At 38.6% G+C, this 23,613-nt stretch overlaps 1 protein-coding gene across 1 annotated transcript in view; it reads right to left on the reverse strand.

Moving 5' to 3' along the window:
* Positions 1-2,931: 2,931 nt before the first annotated feature.
* LOC124794831 overlaps positions 2,932-23,613 on the reverse strand; it is a 228,074-nt gene continuing 207,392 nt past the window's right edge. The window contains exons 6-7 of the mRNA XM_047258496.1: positions 17,629-17,903; positions 2,932-2,970 (exon numbers count right to left, since the gene is read on the reverse strand). Of these exons, the coding sequence (XP_047114452.1) occupies positions 2,932-2,970; positions 17,629-17,903 (314 nt within the window). The remainder of the gene's footprint in view (positions 2,971-17,628; positions 17,904-23,613) is intronic.

Consider the following 23,613-nt stretch of genomic DNA (forward strand, 5'->3'; position numbering starts at 1 on the left):
GGTGTTCATCATCAGGCTGAAAACTCATCTGAAGCAAAATGGAAAAGTTCGAAGAAGTTGACATAGTTTTCATAACAATGAAAAAAATTCCTTCCACTAATCACATTTCAGCTTAAAAAGTTCTTCTCTTCTTCCTTGAGAAAGTTCTTTAACTGCACACATTCTTCAAACATCAGATCCCCATCTACAAGAAATTCATATCAAGAAATCACTTCTACAAATTCTGAAAATGAGCTCTGTTTCACTGTCAGGGAAAATGGTTTGAAAGTCCTGTAGACACATTCTCCAAAGTCAATTCATTTTTCAACATAGTTTATACTGTGCTGCAAGTAAACTGCCATTTTGTTGTGGTTTGCCTACTTTGTTTCTTTGTTGTCCTCAGTGTCGACATACGTCCTGAAAACATAGGGGGTGGACGTGCAGTACTGTCTACTGTAAATGATGTAGCCGACAGATGCACAGTTGCACTTCACAATCTTTTACTTTCAATTTTCACAACCTCCCAATAATACACAGTTATATATGGGCAGTACACAACTTCCCATAAGCCTCATTACTAGTTTCCAGGCAAACATCCACATAATGCTTACTGTTGAACATCTACAAGCAATAAAAACATAACCAAATAATTCACAGTTCTTTTGGAATAATCAGGTATGGATGGAACAGACACTGTCATTGTTTGAACACATGGCCAATTCCTGTACCACTTACATCACTGTTAAGGTGATGCATTGTGGTTGTTCTAACCAACACAACTTCATCGTCTGAAACTTGGCCATGTACTGACTGTCTCATGACCCCTATATATCACCACAATAATAGGTACCAAAACTACGCATTGTTCAAAATTAAATTTACAGAAATTGCAATTAAAATTTAATTTAATCAGTTAACTGATTACTTCTAAAAATTCCGTCTTTTTAACAGTTTCTTCTACTACAAGAGTTAGGCCGAATTATTTCTTTTAATCATGAAATTCACATATATAGTTATGCAAGCAATACTTTTGTCAAATCTGCTAACATGTTTCCAACTAGAGCCAAATAGTTACTTTACGAATACTAGAATTTCATATTCCAAATGTTTGCAATTATTACAAGATTTACATTTGTTTATAAGTCAACAATAGAATTCAAGTTACATAAAAATGACTGATTTTGCTCTATACTAAAAGATACTAACTAGGTATACTCAATATAAATTAGAAAATCAATTACACACACAAAATTAGACCTGGTGTTAAATTCTTTAAAACTGAGGGCCAACCTTTCTCTTTTATGAAAATGCAGATTATATTCACATATGTTAATAGTAATTAGTTGAAAGTGAAAAAACGAATTTTAAGGAGGCATATGGCAAAACAAGGGGAAGTAAAAATTATCCCAGCTTCCTTCGTCACAACTTCTCTTTTGAATGCTTTGATAAGATCATCATTTATTGGCATCAAGACAACTAAGGCTGCCACAGGAGAAGGAAACTGCACAACCCTATTCAATTTTTCCACCAGAGAATTACAAAGCACTGTCACGATTGACCTCTGATGCACTACGCGAAAACAATGGCTATTGAGTCAAGTATGGCAACTTAGCGCTCTTAATAAAAGCAGAAGTTTAAAGTCAGTAACTCTTACAAGACTGCCCCTCAATTGAAATCGGTAATGAACAATTTGAAGTGAAGACCACAACATTATATAAAATGTTGTCCATTTTTATGTAACCAGGATTTTTATCTATCCCAACAAAGTACAGTTGAGAGTTGGGTTTCCAACCAGATATTTGGGATGATCCCACCTATACTGGGATATCAGGCAACTATGGTCAAGACAGAATCCAAGTCTCCACATTATCAATGTGACCACCATTACAGTTGACGCTAACATCCCTCCCCCAAAGCATTGGTCTGTGGAGATGGGTGCTCAATCAGTGGAGTAGGATTCCATTCACCGATGCATCCAGGAGTAGCCTGACATCTGATGATTGTCAAAGAAACGTGTGGAAGCAGCAGGAAACTATGAGACTTCAAAAAGAAAGTTACCCGTTACTATGACAGACTGAATAACTTTTACTATATGCTCAATACAATTCAAAGTGATGTAGATACTACTTCTCGCTACAGTCACCAAGATCTGTAAACAACAATTGCAACATCCCACCAACTGTTCAGTTTCTTGACAATATAAATCTGCCACTCAGTCATGGAACAATTTGAGGACTGCTGTGTGAATTTCCTCTTTGATGGAAAATCTCTTTCCTGCCAGATATCCAACCAGCTTGCTGGAAAGACTGAATGGTCTTCATCAAACTGTTGGCACTGTTTCACTACGACTGGATGCTACATTGCATTGCACCTCATTTGGGCCATACACTGACAGAATTTCATGGCGAATTTGTGTGCAATTTAGATGTTTTGCCAACAAGAGCCATACTGTTCCTTGTACTTCAACTTTGGAGTGCCATTTCACTCCCACAATATGATGAACCTGTTGTCCATACTGCAGCAGAATTGTCTCTGGAGGAAATCGGGAACATGCACACTCTTCCAACAGTGTGCCGTGCCTGTTGCGTAATGGTCTTAGCATGAGATGATGTGTAACTTAATTTCAGAAGTCCTTATACCTCAAGTATGTCTCTTGAATGAATCAATAACCATCCAGGACCATGTCTTCAGCAATCCTTTTGGATTAGTGCTCATTGTGTAGAAGCAGAAGAAGATACACACATGAATGCGAGTCAGGAGGCAATGGTTCAAATCTGTGTCCAACCTTTGCTCAAGTTAAAGAAATTATGCCTTCCCTCTGCAACAGAAAATTCTCTAGATTTAAGCAATGCTAACCTGCATTTTGTTCTGTAAGTAGTGCAACATTCTTTAATAATTCTCCTGATACTGTGTTACTATCACATTTTTACTGTTAAATGATGTTTGCTGATCTCACTTGATGATGGGGTGGTAGGGTCGACCAATATCCCTCTGAAAATTTATACAGTGAGATAATCAGAAGCCTATTTGGTCCCAGGTAGGGAGATTGGGGCCCACCCAAACAGAACCCTGCTTACCTCAGTACAGCATATTCCATAGCAGTTACTCAGTAATGAATGTTTCACTTGAATAGCCAATCCCCTCAACCCTTATTGACAAATGGTGCATCTTCAAAATTATTTTTCTCCTACAATTTTCACAGTTCAGCCAATAAATTCAAAATCCCATCCGCTATGACGTACAATGTTCCATTACTGTGTCATTGTATGGTAGGCAAAAGCACGTCCAGAGCTTCGAGTAGCAATGGACTGTTCCCCAGCTCATGAAATCCATGTTTGACAAATGTGCACCCAGTCAATGAGACTGATCTCATCAAGATGTTCAGCATTTGTCATGACCCAAAAATCAAAAGTGGCATAAAGAATAATGAGGGTGTAGCAAGCATTTAACATGCACCCTGCCCCCCACCAAGTGTTTTCTGGAAGTTGAGGAAGACAATTGTAACCTGAGAGCTATTATCGTCTGTTTTTCTGGGGTTCTCATTGCACAACATTAGTTCATGCTGACTATTTACTGAACTTTGTTGCTTTTTGTTTCAGTCTCAATCTTCAACAAAATTTTATGTGTGTGACCCAGCCACATATGAGGAGCTTATATGCAAAGGCAAACATGTCTGGAATTTAAAATAAATGAGACACAGGATAAGCAGAACCTAAATAATCATACAATGTAAGTGAAATCAAACATTTGCCAAGATACAAGCCTATGAAAATACATGTGTGTCCACATACACATTTTGTGTGAAGGATAACTAATCCATCAGATCCAGTCGAGTGATTTCTATTCCAGTCACACTGTTGATCTCATGCAGAGCAACAGTTTGTGCTTCTGTGCTCCCTCATAATATGTTGCATAGTACTAATAATTATTATTACAAGGACAGAGTTACTTATCCACTGACTGCATTTTTGATAGAATAGGAAAACTTCTCAGAAAAAGGCCAACAATTGTAACAAAAGAGGAATACAACGAGATCTACAATCAGTGACTGAGCTAAGAAACCTTGCTGACTGATATGAAATTCCTATCTAAGGGCCTTCAAGATCTACATTACATATGTGAAATAAAATGTATTTCCATACACAAGTACAAAGCTATGGGAAACACTTGTACTGATGTTAAGGCAACTGCATTCTAGAAGTCCCAGCTAGATGTAATAGAGCAGATGAACCATTACAAAACCCAAAGCCAAAGTACATTTCAGCCATCCAGTTTAAGATAACAGGAAAAAAGATGTTGATGGTTTACAGTAAACTATTTTTTAAGAAGACTGGAGAAATCACTAGGAGTTAAGTTGGAACTCAACCATCACTGATGATATTTCCATGTTGCTTGTGATTGTTAAGAAAATTATTCTGGTTTCCACGTTTAAATGTAACACTTATGTCAAACAATATTTCTAAAGATAGTTAATGCCACAGTTACATAATTTTATTCTGGTATGGTGATCTGAAACATTTAAAATAATTGTGAAGTAACAATAAAACCTGAAATTTGAATAAAAGAGTGAAAACTAATATTGGTGCTACAGTGGCCAATTTACAATTTTGTTCTATGATATCACATACTGCACTATAAAAATATGTGAAATGATATGGTATAACAAGCATTATACAGTAAGAGGTAAGTTATTTTGAAAGAAAACAAAAGAATCTTGCTTTTGAAAATCACTCATGGTTCATGTAATGAGAACATGACCATATTTAAATGTGCTTTTTAAAGGAATATTTTTATTGTAGATTTGATTTACAGATATGAACTGCCTTTTGGCCTAAAAGTAAAAGGCATTCACACTACAATATGCTATTTTCATTCTTATGTATGCCCAAAATAAGTTTCATGTTGACTGTGAAAAATGGCATTTAGTAGATATGTTCATTTTTGGATGTCGCCTTCTCATTATTTGCTTGGGCCTTTGTTCCACTTCAACATGGGGTCGACCCTGATACTATGGAGCTGGCAATGTTGGTATCAGAGGGTTGCCAGATGTCCTTCCTGTCACCATCACGTACCCCCCAGGACAGAAGTAATGTACCCTAGCTGTCTGCGTCTAGTGTAAGCCATGAACTAGTGCAAATGTTTTTCAAATGTCTGCAAGTTGTGTAACAGAGGTGGTACATGGGGACCAGCCCAATATTTACCTTGTGGGATGTGCAAAATTGCCTAAAAACCACATCCAGACTTGCCGGCAAACCGACCCTCGTTGTTAACCTGCTGGGCTGATTCAGTCTGGGGCCAGCACACCTACACAAGTCCAGGAAGCAGTGCATCAGTGCTCATGGCTAACCTGTTGGTTCGTTCTCAGAAATTCATCTATGGAATAGCACTTGTCAACTTTTATTATCAGCCAGCACCTTGTTAATTAAAGGGAGGTGGTCAAATATTTTTATGGCTGCATGCTATGCTTCTTACTGTGCTACAACAAGATTAGGTCCCACTGTTTTTCTTCCTAGTATTGTATTTATGAATGCTAGTATTATTTTCAAATTGTGCTGATCCTTTACAACAAACTTCGTAAGAGTGTATGTTTTGTGAGGCTACCTAATTTCTTTATCTATGTGAAGTTTGAGGATAGTCCATATGACATCAATGAAAGAAGGAAGTTAAATTTTCTAATGCTGTCATTGCCACTTATGGCAATCATATTTAGAGCAAATATTGCTGCACTCAGTTGTTTGAAAAGTTCCCTAATATGTGATTTATAATTCAGGTTCTCATCACTATGTACCTCCAGGTATTTTTATCAGTTTTCACATATGTCTTTTCCATCATGCTTCATTATTAGTGATGATTTGTCTTTCCTTGTACAAAACTGAATAAGATGCCTTTTCTTTGTAAATGAAGTGCTAGACCATTTATTGAGAACAAATGAATGACACTTTCGAGTATTTCATTTATTGCTCCATCCTTTATCAGCAAAGTTTCATACAATTACCCTTCATCAAATTCTTGTTGAGACCTAGAGAGGACAATTCTGGTCTACAAAGAGTGTCACAAATGTTAACTGTGTTCTTTAATGCTTCAACAGATTGTTATCCGTAATGTAGGCCTGCAATTACGTGCATCTGCCTTGCAACCATTCCAGAAAATGGGAATGGTGTGCCCTTTGCAGTCACATGGAATGACTTGTTGCTCCAATAAACTGCCACAAGAGGAGGGGTCAGTTCTCACATGAAATTTACACTGAATTGATATCTCATGTTAGTTTCAGTTACCTTATATCTGGCGAGTGATTATAGTTGATATGATTATACAGTTGCTGGAAGGTTCAAAGAAAACTTGAGTTTGATTTCAAACACATACCCGACTCATAAGATAATAGTTCGTGGTGACTTTAATTTAGCCTCGATATGTTGGCGAAAATACATGGTCAATTCCGGAGGTATGCATGAAATATCATCCGAAATTTTGCTAAACGCATTCTCTGAAAATTATTTCGAGCAGTTAGTTCATGAGCCCACCGAATAGTAAACGGTTGTGAAAACACACTTGACCTCTTAGCAACAAATAATCCTGAGTTAATAACGAGCATCAAAAGCGATTCAGGGATTAATGAACACAGGGTTGTCGTGATGAGACTGAATATTGTTATCCCCAAATCCTCGAAAAATATGCGAAAAATATACCTATTCAAAAAAGCAGTTAAAAATTCACTTGCCGCCTTCCTGACGGACAATCTCCACACTTTCCAAATTAATGATGTAAGTGTAGACCAGATGTGGCTCAAATCCAAAGAAATAGTATCGGCCGCAATTGAGAGATTTATACCAAATAAATTAAATAAATTATACCAAATAAATTTATACCAAATAAATAGATATGTTACACCTCTCGAAGATTTCGAACCTTTTGCAAATAATAGAGAAATACAATGGTGATGTGTAGGAGGGTAAGATTACTAGTTACGGCGTCTGTTGCAGAAGAAGAAAGGACAGTAATTTATACCTCTTCCAGTTGTTATATACTGTACATTCGGAAGCTCCAATCACTTGCTGAAAGAAGACCTGAGGGTGGCCCAACAAAGTCGGATCAAGAGTGACGAGGTAATATAAACAATGACAGACTAGATGAATTGGAAGAGAATTTTACAAATACGACGAAGGACATCAGAAAAGATAAGTACACTATTTGTGAAATTAATATTTTTGATGGACTCGTGTGAATGCTTGGAAATGAGTAGAGACCAGGGTAGTGATGTAGATGTGGAAGCTGTAGGATCCAGCCAAGACCTATTTCAACCAAGTAAAACTGTAGAAAGCAAAGAAACCGTTAAAACTGACGTTATGCAGTTCATTCTGGCAAAACTGAGTGCAGTTACTGGTCAGTTAACGGAAATACGAACTGAAAACAATGATAAAATGGACAAAAATAATATAGACCAACTTAGTAATCAGTTTTCGGAACTAAAAGACGCATGTCAGGGGGATTAAAAAGTGTGAATGAAAAAGTCGATGTATAAAAAAATAAGTTTATTGTTTTGGAAATGAGTCAGTTGCACAATCTGCAAATCAGGAGAAGAATGATAATGACATCAGAGTTGAACAGAAAGCTGTAGGAGCAAAAATGGAATAGAACTTTAGTAGTTTAGGTCAAAAAAATTTTAATGTTAAAAATAGTATGCTAACTAATGTAAATGTTTTAGACCAAAAAATTTCAGTAGTTCAGGAAATTTTATTAACAACAATCTGTATTCCAATAATGGTATTGCATGGTCCAATATTCCAATCAAAAGTTTTCTGTCAGACATTTTACATCCAGTGGATTTCCTACACCACTGCAGAGGTAGTTTTGTGTTGGGCATGAGTGATGATCAAAAAATAAAATTTCTTAAAAGATGTCTTGGAGGCTCTGTCTTGGATGTGGGAAACACACCAAAGTCTCGAAAAATTTTTTTTAAATAAATTTTGGTTGGGAGCTGAACAGAGGTCCTAATTATAGGAATAGGGATGGTACGCTGAAAGCGTTTCATAAGAATCAACGCACCTTGACAAACCAGTCGATTAAATGACTGATTTAGGCACTTAAAAGGAGATTACCAGAAGGGTTGCAATGGGATTTAGTACACGGACCTTACGATTGCCTTGAACAATTTTTATGATATGTAGACAGGTTGGATAGGGCAGTAGAAAGAAGTATGTGCCATAACAATCGTAATGATAGAAATCACAATGGTAACAAATACAGAAACAGAGGTAATGATAATTTCTATCAGGGTCAACATGGTAATAGAGACAGAAATTTAGAACATCAGCAGAATAGCAACAATGGGGATAACCATGAGCAATTTAACAGAAGAAACAATGATAGAGGTGGCCATTCAGCAAGCGGCTGTCGGCGTCAATGAAGGTCCACAGTTTTGGGATGAGGAAACGCAACAAGTATAGGACCCCTAATTTACACTTAGAATTAGACGATTATAAGAGTATTAAGAATGTGGCACAGGTATCTGAAGTTGAACAGAAGGAACACCAGATTTCTCATTTATGTTTTGACCATAAGTTTTGAAATACTGTGTTTAATTATAATGGTGTAGATACTAATCACAAACCGAATGTGAGAGTAACGACAATTTTGATGAAGTATTTACTAATGATTTCTTCTCTTGGTCAGAAAACAGTTTTATCGATGTATACAAAACAGGTGATGACTGTATTGGATCTCAGTCAGGTGGTATGTTTGATGTAGATGTGAATGCGAGCTGTGAAATGACTGAGGTTGGTAAGCCTGAGATTCGTAGCTTATTGCAAACGAATGTAGGTTAGGTGTGTGACTTTAATAGAGATGAGACTTGTGTTGTTTAGTACGTTATTGGTGAAGTAATTTTGGAAGAATATGATGATGATGAGTATCAGGTTTTTGTGGGGTTAAAGAATAATGAAATTTCAGAGTTATTTTTGAATACAGGTAAGGTAAGTGATGTTCGTGATGAAGTGAGAGTCATGGGATACCAGTCCATTCCAAGCAGTTTTTCGTTAATGTAATGCAGAATAATGGTCCAAACAGTAGAGGTGAGTTATCTGTAAACCTAGGGAATAAAGGTGAAATTTTTTCAAATTTTTTCACACCAAATTGATGATAACATAGATAAATGTGCATTCTGGAATAAGTTAGCCATGGTTAGTCAAAATTTGTATCCAAATTTGTGGAAGCAAGTGAAAGAATATCTAAGTAGGAAATGTAATTTTGACAGTAATACATTTTGTGTTCCTTCTCTAATAAAGGATATTAGTTATGCTATGGAACCCATTCAGTGTGTGCAATCCTTACCTGACAATATGAATGATCAAAGTAATGCTATGATACCAGTAAAGTTGATAAAACCCTGCAAAAACAGTGAAGCTGTAGCATTTGATGAAATAGAAAGTGATCTTTTACATGAAGTGTCTAATAACAAAGACGATGATTCAGATTTTGGATGTTCTTACATTAAGATTAAGACTGATCAGTGGGAAGGGAACTGTTTTATTGATACAGGTAGTCCACGTTGTTGTATATCTGAGCAATTTAGAGACAAGATTAAATATGGTAAGAATTTTGTGGAAATGCCCATTGCATTTGTAAAGATAACAGGAGCTAGTGGTAAGCAAAGCAAGTATGTAAAATGTCAAGTACTGTTAACATGTAGTATAGAGGACAAGACATATGAACATGGATGCATAATGATCCTTAGTCTAGAAGAAATTGTACAATGCATCTGTAGATTTTTTACATAATTTTGTTTTGTTTGCCATCAATTTAGTGTGTAAGATCATGTAGTTTCTAGAGTTCTGTCTTATCCACTGACTGAGTTTAAATCTAGCTGTAGATGCATGAGACTAGACAACTGTGTTTTGTTTGCCTGGAATTTGTTATGTAAGGTGATGTGATTTCTAAAGTTCTGTCTTACCTGTTGACTGCATTAAAACCTATGATACACTACATTATTATGTTATGTTATAGATTTATGCTTTAGAATTTGATAAATATATGCCATGAGGCTAAATGAGTAGATCTTTTTGCAGTTTTGATATGGGACAATATTCGTAATTTGTGTTGCAAAAATTACAAATGGTATCTCAGCATATCTGTGTATTACCTTATTAGTTCATTCTTTTCATTGCATTTAACTCTGATTTTAATGTCTCATATGTTAACGCATTTTAATCTCAACTGACATAAATCCCATATAACTGACTTTAAATGCTACTAAGGAGAACATATCTTGTGTGATGTGAAGGAGGTATTGAACAGCATAGTTAGTACACAAAACAATGTTTCAAGATTTGATGTGAATGCTAGATAGGAAGTTATCTGTCTGTCGGAGTGTTTGATGTGAATTCTAAGGAGGAAACTGACAAATGTGGGTGGATTCACTCCCCACATGGGTGTATGGCTGTACCGTGCTGGACGAGTCAACTTTCAAGAGATCATGGGTGCTGGGTAACGGGCTCAAGTATCTGATGACTGGATCTGTGTTGCGACTGGTATTTGTGAATTGTTAGCCAAGACTGCTAAAGAAAGTGTTATTCAGAATAAATAGATGTAGGAGGATTGACTTTCGAATCATTATGTAACTTTAAATCGGTATGTATTTTTTATTTGTAAGTGAATCTTCTAGGCTTTTATGCATGTATGTTAGTTTGGGTGGACCATTAGCAAGTAGTGTGGAAGACATTTACTAGTATGGAAAATATAATAAGATGTATATGTGCCTGCTTTCATACACTGATTTTTGTTCTCAAGCTACTGGATTGTGTCATCATTCAAAGCTAATTTATGACTGTTTACCCGTATTTATCTTGAGTAATGCAATATTATATCTTGTTGGAACTTTAGTTGTGAACACACTCATGCTAAGCTCTGTTTTTGGTACCCCTGTCATCGTGACTGTGTGTGTGTGTGTGAGTGTGTGTGTGTGTGTGTGTGTGTGTGTGTGTGTGTGTGTGTGTGTGTGTGTGTGTACTCAAGGAGATCGTACAACCATTGATTGAGGCTAGATGCTACTTGCACTTACTCTTTGCATGTAAACGAACTTATTGATATGATTATGATCTTTATTCATTTCTGTGGTTTGTACCCGGTCTGGTTTGGATTCTTCGGTCAGTCCCCACACCGTAAACTCAGGCCCTAATATTTTTCCATAGTTTTTGCTATAGTTTAGAGGTGTAATGATGTAGTTTTGACCTTTTATTATTTGTCTTGCGACAGAATGTTCCACAAATCTGAAAATCTGAATGCCATATCCTGATATATGTATATGTTATGATTTATATAAGAGATATTTTTCTTATGTTTTCATTAATGTTATGTACAAGATACTTCTATACGTCTGTGGCCTATCCTGGGCATCATTTTGTACACCATTTGGAAAATCTTATAGTCTGTCACAAAATATTATAAACATTCTGGTTCCAAATTTTGTGAGGGGGATATTGTAATGGGTCACCTTCCCCTAACATTATCTTTTTTCTTATAGAAATAACCGATACCATGTAGACTGTCGATTCTTGTATAGGTGAACATTACATCAGCTGTCTAACTGAATGAACTTCAATTGATTTTGTATATGATGTGTTATGTTTATGGGTAAAAAGTGTAAAGAGAAATTAATTTGTTAGTACTCTGTATGTACAGTTAAAATTACTCTTCTTTTAAAAATATTTGAAATTACGAAATTACTGGTATACTAAAAATTCATATTATTAATGGCATGATGTAACGCAAGTTATTATATTTTTTCTAAAATCATTTATAAAATAATGATATATTTTATCCAAGATTCTTCTTCTGCCGAGAAACTTTGTGAACTCTTTTGCTTTGTAAACTCTTTGGAATATCGTGAATATACAGACTGTTATGTACTAGTGGGCATGCCTATGATGGAAGTCGACGAATTTCTAATCTTGTCAACAACAATGTGAATTGATGTTCTGAAGTGGAAGTGCAAAGTCGGTGTGATGTAAAAGAATGGGATAAAATAAAGAGATATTCATAGCAACAGGCAAATCTTCATCAGTTGTTCAGTCATCAGGAACCCGTTAAATCAAAATTTCGGCCTCAGGGATGTACCCCTAGATACAACAAGACTTGCAGCCAACAACAACAAGAAGAGAAAATGAAGATAAGTAAAACGTTTTTCTTTCGTATATCTTATTCCTCTCGAAGCTTTCAAACTTTTGCATATAATAGAGAGATATAATGGTGATGTGTAGGAGGGTAATTTACAACCAGCAATTCTAACTGTTGCCTGTCACATAATTATCCGTGGATCTGGAAACGACTCGTGGTTCGCAAAAAGCCGCAACAGCAGCAGTTCAGCACTGTTTGGCTACATTCTCTGTCGTCCGCAAAGCTACAACATCGTAAGACTGTTAACTGACAGTGTATTGCTAATATTGTATAGGCATTACTCAGTGACATTTCTTTCACAAACCTTACTAATTTTCTTTCATAATAACCTGCAATAGTTAAAACATGTGTGTCACCTGTGTTGTAATTGTCCAAGACATTATTACCATACAAAGTCTCTTATTTTACCATGCAATCACCGAGTGTCGTAAAAATATGAAAATTGGTGAACTGTTCATTACCAGTTTTGTTTGTTTGCTATTGACTAGTTTGTTTAAATTTTGCTGTCTCTATAACTGTTCATTATTGAGTTGTATAACAGATCCTTCATGAATCTGAAATTTTGAGTATTAACTTCACTCACTTAAAGTAATGTAAAATTTCACTGGCGTACAGCACAAATTAAGAGTGACCAGTTTCATTTATTTTGTATTTAGCTTAGCGATTGACTTCTGCTGGCTTTGTAAGTACCTTACTGCTCTTGCGTTAAAAGTAAATTCACTTACTCATTTGCTTGAAGTTAATTCAGTTCAGTCTTTCAATAATTAAAGGTAAATAGCTTGCTCTTTTCCAAATTTTGCATCAGGCTACGCTAAGGTTACTGAGAGTCATTTTTTGAGTAAAAAAGCTTAAATTACAGCCAGTCATTTATTTCACCAGTAACTTCGTTTAACTTTGCTTTCAAAATTTAGTGCTTCAGGTCGAGTAACTGTAAACTCAGTGCTTTCCGATTCATTTATTTTCTCGAGAACTGTTGTGTTGTGGGACAGGGAGACAACGTTCTGTTACTACACTGTTGATTATTTGCTTGATTTTCTTTGTCATTATCTTTCTTAAGGTTCTGGAGATTCATGGCGTTATTGGCTTGGCGACTGTAAATTATCCCTTTTTTACTAATCAGTATTTTTTTGTACTACCAGGATTTTTTGTATTAAAAATATTAGGTGGTGCCCTTTTCCCTTGTGTGGCTCGTGAGCGATTGCACTATTTCCCATCCATTTCAAAACTATTATCAAATTTTAAGGTTAGGTTTAGACTAGATCATTCCTTCAGAAGCATCTGTACAATTTCCTCCTACTAACAGGCATTATTTTCCTTCGATAATGGTAGCCTTAATCACTGTAAAATTTCATTAGGCATACGCGATCACGGTCAATTATGTAGCAATTCAGTAGGCCGATCAGGAAATGGGAGGTAACACACGCTAGCGAGAAAATTTAGGAAACTGGCATTTGAAGCTGACTGCAGAACGATTATGGTGCCTGCAACATACACTGCGCGCCAGGACTACGAAGATAAGATACGAGAAATTAGGGCTCATACGGAGGAATATAGACAGTCGGTTGTCCCCCGTTCAATTTGCGAGTGGAACGGGAAAGGAAATGATTGGTATTGGTACCAAGTACCCGCCGCCACGCACCTTAAGGTCGACTGCGCAGTATCGATGTAGATCTAAATGTAGAACGTTACTGCGGACCACTTGCATCCCGTAATGCTTCGCGTCTTTCCTGACACTGTGGCACCCTCCAGTGAAATGACTGTCCGTGTCACAAGGCCAGAATAGTATTATGCTGGTTTCAGTACTCGTTGACTTTTTATGTAATTATCAGTCGACATTTTCTTGTGCCTGTGAAGAAAGTTGAAATCACCATAGTTCGATTCTCTTATGTAAGGGCTCCTATGACTTGAATTTCACTTTCGAAAAAACTTATGGAATGATTATTTTTGCCGTTAGTCTGTTCGGTACTGCAGCAAAATTCTTTTCGGAGTTCGATGAAGTCCTGACAGGGGTGCCTCCTCGAGTGTCAAGTTGACTTTCTGAACGTCTGGGAATCAGCTGGACGTACGACGCTACAAATGATGTCAAGCACTAAATACTCAGAGAATTTCTCATAAAAAGGAAATGTGAATCAACCGAACAAAAAGAAATTCCTGTTCATACGAAGGCTTACAAGACAGCCGACTTTCCTGCTCCAGCAAAGACGAGTTCCGGTTCTGGTTAAAGCGTCACAATGGACGAATCCGTTTGTAGAGACTCAGACAAAATTTCAAAAGGGCAAACCATATCCCTCTGAAAACAGGCAGAGTTGCTAGAAACATAACATCTTAAATTCAAAATGTTTACGCTGATTCACATTTGTCCTGTCAAGAACACCAAAGAGAACAATCTTCCACGTTTGAAACATCTGATTCGTATAATGCCCAAGATTTACAAGTAGTTTTATCCTGACACATTAGTGGCACTAACAAACCTTGGAATAAACAACGTACTGAAAATAATTACAAACGACTCTGTAGTCCGGGCACCTGCTCTGCTGCTGTGGTAGTAGATGATGCAGCAGGAACTCCGCAAACAGCACTGTGTAAACCAATTTTGTTTAGGTACAATTGGTTTCGTGGTTTGTAACTACTTCATCAGGAATGTATCGGAATAACAAGGAAAACACAATGATAATGATTAAACTCCTATAAATGAAAGTAATGCGAGAGCCATAAGCACTAATTACGAGAATGGATGAAAATACAAGTGTACTCACAAACTTTAAAACAAGGTAACAAACATGCTGGAGAACGTAGAAGATCCAACTTCACAATTAAAACCATAATGTCCGTATAGCGGATTGTCAACGTTCCGTTTTGCTTTATTAGAGGTTTGCAGATGAAGGTTGTTGTCTCGTTTAGGTATGCTACACGTTGTTACTGCATGCTGGGAAAAGAATGATCTATATGGCCCTATGGCCTGATCACGAATCCCCGCACTGAGCCCTGAGTTTTGCAACTTAGCCTTGGCAGATGCGGTCGGTTTCCCCCAATAATATGCCCCCCCCCCCCCCACACCGCCCCAAAAAAGTCTGACTGTCCACACTACGTGACACAAAATCTAAGCGCCCTAATAATGGACACGACAGTCTTATGTTTAGTGCTAACGGAACATGTGATACGTAGCAAGTCTCTCTGAGCAACAAATATGCTACAGAACCACTGAGCTAATGTAACAACTCTTCAAGTAATTTTGCCAGCGAGAATGCGTCCAAAACAATTTGTTTCGACAAGTAAGAGAGAGAAGTTGAGTAACTGAAGACTACATATGTATTTATGATTGATACTGGTCGAAGTTTATTTTATTCGATGAATGTTTAATGCATATATATCCTTCAGAATGTTAATGCTTGCTTCACTGTGGAATCATACCTGATTCAGCCTGGTTCGCTTCCACTGTCAGTGTTCTTCTGTGATCCAAGATGTGTGAAAATGAGCTGCACATGGCACCTACAGCGTGATGTATGACGATGGCGAGTGAGGCGACATCTCCCATTTTGCCATTGCATCAAATATGACAGCCCTTTCTTATTACATGTCATGACATTCGGAGTATCTAAAAATCAAATCTACTTAGTATCGTTTATTGCAGAGTGTTCAGTAGGACTCGATATTAGGTATACACAGACACCTGTTTCATCTGCGTAGGTCAGTCAGTCAGTTTGTATTTGAACAATGGACCATCGTTTACTGACTACAAATCTCACTAAACTGTACATACTGTACACATACAGTTTAACTCCTGGAAAAAGAAGTCCTCTTTTAGTTGAGCACAGGCACATGCTTTTCCTTCGTCAATATTGTTTGTATACATTCTCTTCTAAATAACGTTCATCCTTGTATAAAGCTAGCACACAGGAAATACATTCATTTGTAACGTCTTCTATGGCACCTTTACCCGTCAGTCGCTCAACACCCCACCTCAAAAATGCCTTTACTCCAATCTTGTGTAGCACCGTTGCTTAAAATTTGCGTTCACTTCAAGCTACATTTCACACTTGTAATTAATTATTAGCGTCCTTTACTATACGTAGATAGGCTACCATGTAGAAATAACCACGTGGTTGAAAATGAAGAACAGATTTCAAAAGTGAGTCACTGTTTTAACATATCGGTCACAGCTAATTTTGTCTCGTAAGGTAGATTCTATCTTTATAACTAACAGAAACTGTACGGTCTACAATGGAAACAGTGTTCTGAGAGTAACACTCAAGGACATGACAACGAGGATTCTGCAAATGTACAGTGAACAGCGGCTCTCCTTTCCAGATTTCTCTCAGCTGCCGAACACAACTCTTGCCTCGGACTGACAGTATCTGGTTTCCACCATACTAGCAAGGTCGTCTTCAGCAAAGGGAGTGTTGATTCGTTACAAATGAAAAAAACGAATAGCAGAGGTCCCTGAGCCATCGTAGCTATATGAACGTAGTACACGAACTGTGCAATACCTTGCACCTGGTGGAAACCAATTCTAACGATTATACCTATGCCACTTAAGAAGACTGTCTTAACTGACAGGAAAACAATTTGTTTCTTTGACCCAAATTTGTCTTTACTAGAAATTCTGAGTCGCCGCATGGCGTTCCGATTACGTAGGTACATGTATCCCACCAATCCGAGGAGAACCAAATTGAGAGTTATCGAGAGTGAAATCCCTACGAGGAATAGTATCCGACTGTGGATCAGGTAATACTTGCTCGTATTTTCCAAAGAAATACTTGCCGCACATAGTATGCTCCACGGTGCTAGTGCATACAGCGCCTGACGACGGAATATCTTGCTTGCTTCAGCAGGTAGCAGATCATTAGGAAGCCTGAGATGGCGAATGCATGCGTACATTTGGTAGCAGAATGAGTTTAGCCACATACAGCTGAGAAGTGTGAGGGCACTATCAATCTGCACCGCTGTAGATAAGTTGGGGACACCTGACATACGATACACGACCTCAGAACCCAAGACCTGGATTATACCTGTGATCTGGAAGGACAAGAATATCTTTCCAGGCAAATTGCGTAGCTGGGGAAGGTACATGTATACCCCGGCAGTGAGAGAACGGAAAAGAATATTTAGAGCTATAAATGAAATTTCTAAAGGTTTTAAGCGATCGATTCTAAAATCCTTGTATTTCAAGGTAGCATTGCTTAATCTGGCTTTGTAGTTCAGTGCTCTTTCAGTTGGCTTTACATACCCTTTCAAGGGAGTGATCGACGATCCTCCCATCTTACCTGAATGCAACCCATCTGGGCGTAAACTGACACCACATACCTCGACTTGCTTATGGAAGGAAAAATCGCGACACTTCAATAACAGAATAGCTCTGGAAACAGAGCAGATGGCATATGTAACGTTCAATTCCGGACAAGATTTGTGGTCAGGACTATCGAAGAAGCACCGAGCATCATCCACAGACTGTATCATACTAAAGGAGACGTCCTGACAAACGCTGAACGAGTTGACACTCATCCAGGCCAACAGGCAGAGATTGACGTTCGCCCTCTGCGTGTAGGCCAGGTAGCTGGTGACGGGTATGTGGGGTAGCCTCTGCACCATGTCATCCCACAGCTGGACGCGGCACTGCTCGCGCTGCTCGATCGCCTCCGGTGGCAGGTCTTCCAGCGGACACGTGGGGTGGTCCAGGGCGTCGGCCAACAACTGCAGGCAGCCAGTGTCCACGGAAAGCGTAGCGTTGCTTCTGTCCTTCAGCTGCCACTCCTCGTCTGCAAAACAATCACAGCAAGTACGTGCTGTTCTGTGAACGGTAGCTGAAATAAGAGTCTCCTCTGCATGATAAAATTAGGTGCTGTTTTGCTATATCATCGATGATCAATAGTTAGAATATCTAACAACCAACAAATATCTGGAGGTAATTACTCGAAATTAAGTAAGGCGGAATCTGTTCTGAAAGACAGATATTAGAGATTCATTGCATAAATGTTACGCAAGTCTATTTCATCTACAGGGTATCCGAAAAGTCCCCATCTCTCACTTGGGGTTGTAGAACTGAGGAAATAAATTTTTTTTACATCGCTGCCTTGGAGTTGACAAAAAGATTTGTCATTATCGTATTATTTTGTTTCATATTTCATTGTTTCAACTGTGACCCCTGGCGATGACTTTACTGTCTAAATGAGCGATTAGAGGCGCATGTGTGGCTTCACGAAATCCATAGACAGAGCAAGTATTGAGAGTGATAATAAGAACATTTGCCATGGTCCACCTTGTAAATTAACCCTGCCAGATTGAGAGAAATGTGCTGTTTTACCCGGCAATGTCAAAGGCAGGCCGCGTAGTCGACGTAAGAAAACGCGAGAGGAAGCGTGTGCAGTCGACCGTCAATGAATTGAGCAGTCTCCAGTCAAACATATTTGCAAATTGGTTACTAATTAATCTTCGTACATTTATCGAAGGAAAATACAAAATTTTGAGCTTTCGTAGCCGGTGGATGAATGTGTGACGCTGCAGCGCAATTTCACCGCGCAGCTGGTGAGGATACTACAACAGAGTATAAAGGTTTTGCGAATGTCATTCCGTGTACTCAGTTGGACTGTAACAACGCCTCGCTACAGTAACGTGAACAATACGTTCAGATGTCAGCATATGAGAGGGAACGCGTGGTTGGTTTCAAAGAATTGCTAGACATTTGAATAAGAGCGATGCCACTATGCGATGATGTTGGCAGGAATGGGTGAACCACAGCCGATCACAGCGACAGAAAGGAAGCTGTCGGCCTGGAGGGACGACAAACGTGAGGACCGAGCGAAAGTCAGTGAGGCTATCAAAGCCCCGGACTCATCATTATCATCGATCCGTCGTGCAGCTGGTGCTTGAGTGACAAGGATCGTTAACAGGTGTTCTCTGTACACCGAGAAGCTCGTTTGCAGCAGTATCGGGACCATTCGGCCTGGAATCTCTTTCATGGGCTAGAATTCTCTTCAGTGATGACTCCCACTAAGAAATGAGCACGATGACCTGCGAAGATGTGTCTGGAGCCTTCCCTGACAACAGTGGGTTACCAACCTAACTGTCGCCTGCCATACGGCACAACAGCCAAGAGTGATGGTCTGGCGTGCCATTTCATTTCATAGCAGGACCCCTTTGGTTGTCACTGAGAGAGACTCAAATTCGGGACGATGACAGTTCGAATCAGCGTTCGGCCACCCAGATTTAGGTTTACAGTGATTTCCCTACATCGCTCCAGGCAAATGCCGTGAAGATCCGTTTGACAGGGCAATGCCGATTTCCTCGCCGCTGCTGAAACATTCCGAGCTTATGCTCCATCTGTAATGATCTCGATGTCGAGGGACGTAAAATCCGAACTTTCCTTCCTTTTCCCTTTGGTTGTCATCCAAGACACCCGAATAACACAGCGGTACTTCAACGATATTCTACCCCCGGTTTTGTTGCCCTTCATGCCAGGTCACTCTGGCAGTGAGTGTCATCACGCACACGGCGGCAGCGACAGTTTCTACCGCTTGTCTTCGTGCTTGTCAAATCCTACCTTGGCCAGCACGGTCGTTGAATTTCTCCCAACTGAGAATGTTTGGAGCCTTATGGACAGGGCCCTCATGGAGCTCGGGATTTTGATGATCTAATGCGCAAATTGGACAAAATTTGGCATGATATCCCTTTGTCTCTCAGGAGCACATCCAACAACTTTGTAAATCAACGCCAAGTTGAATAAGTGCTTGCAAATGGGTCAGAGGTGCATAAATGTGTTACTGACTAGCCAATTTGTGAAGCTCGTTCTCTTGAATAAATCAGCCAAATTTTCTGAAATTGTAATCATTTATTTGTCTGGAGATTTACATCATATCTACTGATTTCCGTTCCATTCGGATAATTCCTTCGTGGGGCGTCTTTATTTTTGTTTGATCGTAAGTCACATTATGTGGTACAACATTGCGAGACTAATGAAAAATTACTTAAGAGTTAGGCGAAGCCTTTGGAAGCATAACTCCCGTGATGATTCATAAGATGTGAATGGAGATATGGAGACACTGACGTTCTGTGTAAGGCACGATGGTCCATATACAGATCCACCTGATACATTTTTTTTTCTATCTGCATACTCCATTAAAGAATACGCTGTTTTGAGCTTGGGGCAAGGGGACATTCTGAAAGTATGTATGAAAGGGACACACTCTGAAATACCGTATCGTCTTCCTGACAAACCAGTTTTGTTAGCCTAAAGACCTTATCAAGTTTATTTAAGAGAAGTGGCAGAACAGATTCATCATTACTTCGTTTAGTTAGAGAGAGACAGATAAGGAAAAAATTAACAAACTGCAGCGGATGGTTTAAGAAGAATCTTAAATCACACTGATTGGTTTATTCTTAACATTCTGTGGATATAACTCCCAAAATACCAGCAGAAATGTAACACCACTACACAATATTTTTGGGGGACCAGCTATGAAGCTGTAAGTAGGCTGTTTAGGTTTTTTTTATTGGTAACGCCATGTAGCGCTCTGTATGAAAATCACTGACTGTGCTGTGTGCAGTCTGTGGCTGGTTGGCATTGTTAGAATATTCGCCATTGTAGTGTTGGGCAGCTGGATGTTAACAGCGCGTAGCGTTGCGCAGTTGAAGGTGAGCCACCAGAAGTGGTGGATGTGGGGAGAGAGATGGCGGAGTTTTGAGAGCGGATGATCTGGACATGTGTCCATCAGAGACAGTAAATTTCTAAGACTGGATGTCATGAACTGCTATATATTATGAACTTTGAACACTATTAAGGTAAATGCATTGTTTGTTCTCTATCGAAAACTTTCATTTGCTAACTATGCCTATCAGTAGTTAATGCCTTCTGTAGTTTGAATCTTTTATTTAGCTGGCAGTAGTGGCGCTCGCTGTATTGCAGTAGTTTGAGTAACGAAGAATGTTGTGAGGTAAGTGATTTGTGAAAGGTATAGTTTAATGTTAGTCAGGGCCATTCTTTTGTAGGGATTATTGAAAGTCAGATTGTGTTGCGCTAAAAATGTTGTGTGTCAGCTTAGTGATGGTCAAAATAAGTAAAGAGAGAAATGTCTCAGTACGTTCAGTTCTGCTCAGCTGTTTGAAAATCAATGGTCTTTGCCAAGATGGCCGCCGAGTAAGTGACGCCAGAAACCATTTCCAGAAAGTTAAGTGATTTAGACAGGAATATAATTTAGTTTAACGCCGACAACAAATTAAATACGTGCATTAGTGTATCGTTTAGTCTTGCCGTTAAAGGTTTGACTTTTCTTTGCGTATTTTTTCAGAAAACACGAAAAGATCGTAACTTCGCGAAGTCGCGCTTAGGCTTAAATTTTGTAAACGTGGTTGTTTCTTGTTTCACGGTAATTTAACTAGTTCCTCGGTAACGAATAAGTAAACTACCGTAAATAGCGTATAACTTCATTGTTTTAATACAGATTTCAGAAAAACAGCGTAATTTTATATCAGAAACTTGCCTATATACATTTGTTTATAGGCCTAATTCTCGTAACGTTTTTCGAGAATCAAAGTTAAAGTATCTCGTTTAATTGTCCTTTTTCCATTCCATCGAGTGAAATATATAATAAATTGCGTATACCTTCGTTGTTTTAATACTGATCTCAGAAAAACAGCGGAATTTTAAATCAGAAACTTGCTTATATACATTTGTGAATAGGCTTAATTCTTGTAACGTCTTTTTTGATTTTCGGTAATTTAATTGATTTATTCTAGCTAAAGTATTATTTTTGCCATGAGTGAGAAGTGCCTGACTTGCCGTAGAATAGTTAGTTCCGGGGTTTGGTGTGATGGATGCAGTAGTTTTTTTCACTGGGGGGACTGCAGTGGCGTGGGTGTTGGGAAAGTGGATCAGGCTCATCAGTGGTTATGTAGGATTTGCAGCAGAGATAGGAAGATAGTGGAACAGGAGGGGAAAATTGCTGCCCTTCAGGCTGAGCTAGATCAGGCTAGGGAAGATCTGGACAGGTTAAGGAGGGAGAAGGGCAAAGAGAGGTGGGAAGTGGCAACAGGTAGCAGAAGGAACAGGCCTAGAACTAAGTCTGACAGTTTTGTGGTGAATGTCAAAAATAAGTTTGACCTGTTGCTTCAGTTACAAACTGATGAGCCTCAAGCAGAGGTAGGTGTAGACAGGACACAACAAACTTTCAATAGGAAATTGAAAAAGAATGTAGGAAAGTCATCGAAAAGGAAGAAAGTTTTGTTGTTAGGCAGTTCTCATGCCAGAGGTGTAGGCCAACTTCTGCAGGAGGAATTAGGACCAGAATACCAGGTCACAAATTTTTTCAAACCAAGTGCTAGTCTGGATCAGGTGACAGAGGATTTAGGTTCACTCTGTAAAGGATTTACCAGGGAAGACACCGTGGTTATTGTGGGAGGGCCAGGGAACAGCATCGACAGAGATCCTGGGTACAGTATAGAGTGTGACCTGGTGAAGATTGCGTCGGCATCGAGACACACCAATGTTGAGTTTGTATCTGTCCTGAGACGCCATGACCGGCCTCAATTGGACTCTTCTGTTGGGAGAGTTAATTTGGAGTTGGAACGGCTGCTTGGGTCAGGTGCGGGGCTCATATTGGTGTGGTTCCTGTTGATTATCTCAGTAGGTGGGACTATACCAGGCACGGCCTACATCTCAACAGGAAAGGGAAGGGGAAACTGGCTGGGGTAATAGCAGGAAATATAAGGGGGGGAGGCACTGCCATGAATGGTAAAATACCAGTGGTTACAGGTGTTGGAGCAGCATCTTTTTTAGGATAGGTAAGACAGAAAGATGTCAAGTTCTACGAGAGGTCAGGATTGAAACAAATCTTTAGTTTAGGAAAGAAATTAAACAGCACAATTCTAGCACATTAGATCACCAATCACAGCTACCAATTATAAATTTTCACCAATCACCAGAAATTTTATCTCCACCAAGTTGTATCTCAGTCCTAGGTAATTGCATTGATGAATTAAAGTCACCCAACCCAGTTGACATAATGTGCCTCTCTGAACACCATGTGACCACTGGTATAGGAACTAGGCCTAAGCACAATGAGAAACTCAGACAGGAGAGTACTGCAAATGTTAGAATAAGGAAAGGTTCTCATAAAAGTATAATTAAAAATAATGTAAGTATATTTCATCAAAATATTGGGAGTTTAAAGAATAAAGTAGATGAGCTTCTGGTTTGTTTAGAAGATTTAGAAGCTGAGAATGAAATAGATATACTATGCCTGTCTGAGCATCACATTGTTACTGATATGGATAAGGTAAATGTAAGTGGTTATAAGCTCTCTGCACATGTAATGAGAGAAAATATGGAGAAAGGAGGAGTTGCCATATATGTCAAAAGTTATCATTGTGCAAAAAGTATAGAAACAAAAAAGTTTTCTGTAGAGAAACATATAGAAGCATGTGCCTGTGAGCTTAAATTAAATAAAGGCACATTTATAATTGTAACTGTATATA

This window comes from Schistocerca piceifrons, chromosome 4, assembly GCF_021461385.2.
Source record: "Schistocerca piceifrons isolate TAMUIC-IGC-003096 chromosome 4, iqSchPice1.1, whole genome shotgun sequence".
Taxonomy (NCBI): domain Eukaryota; kingdom Metazoa; phylum Arthropoda; class Insecta; order Orthoptera; family Acrididae; genus Schistocerca; species Schistocerca piceifrons.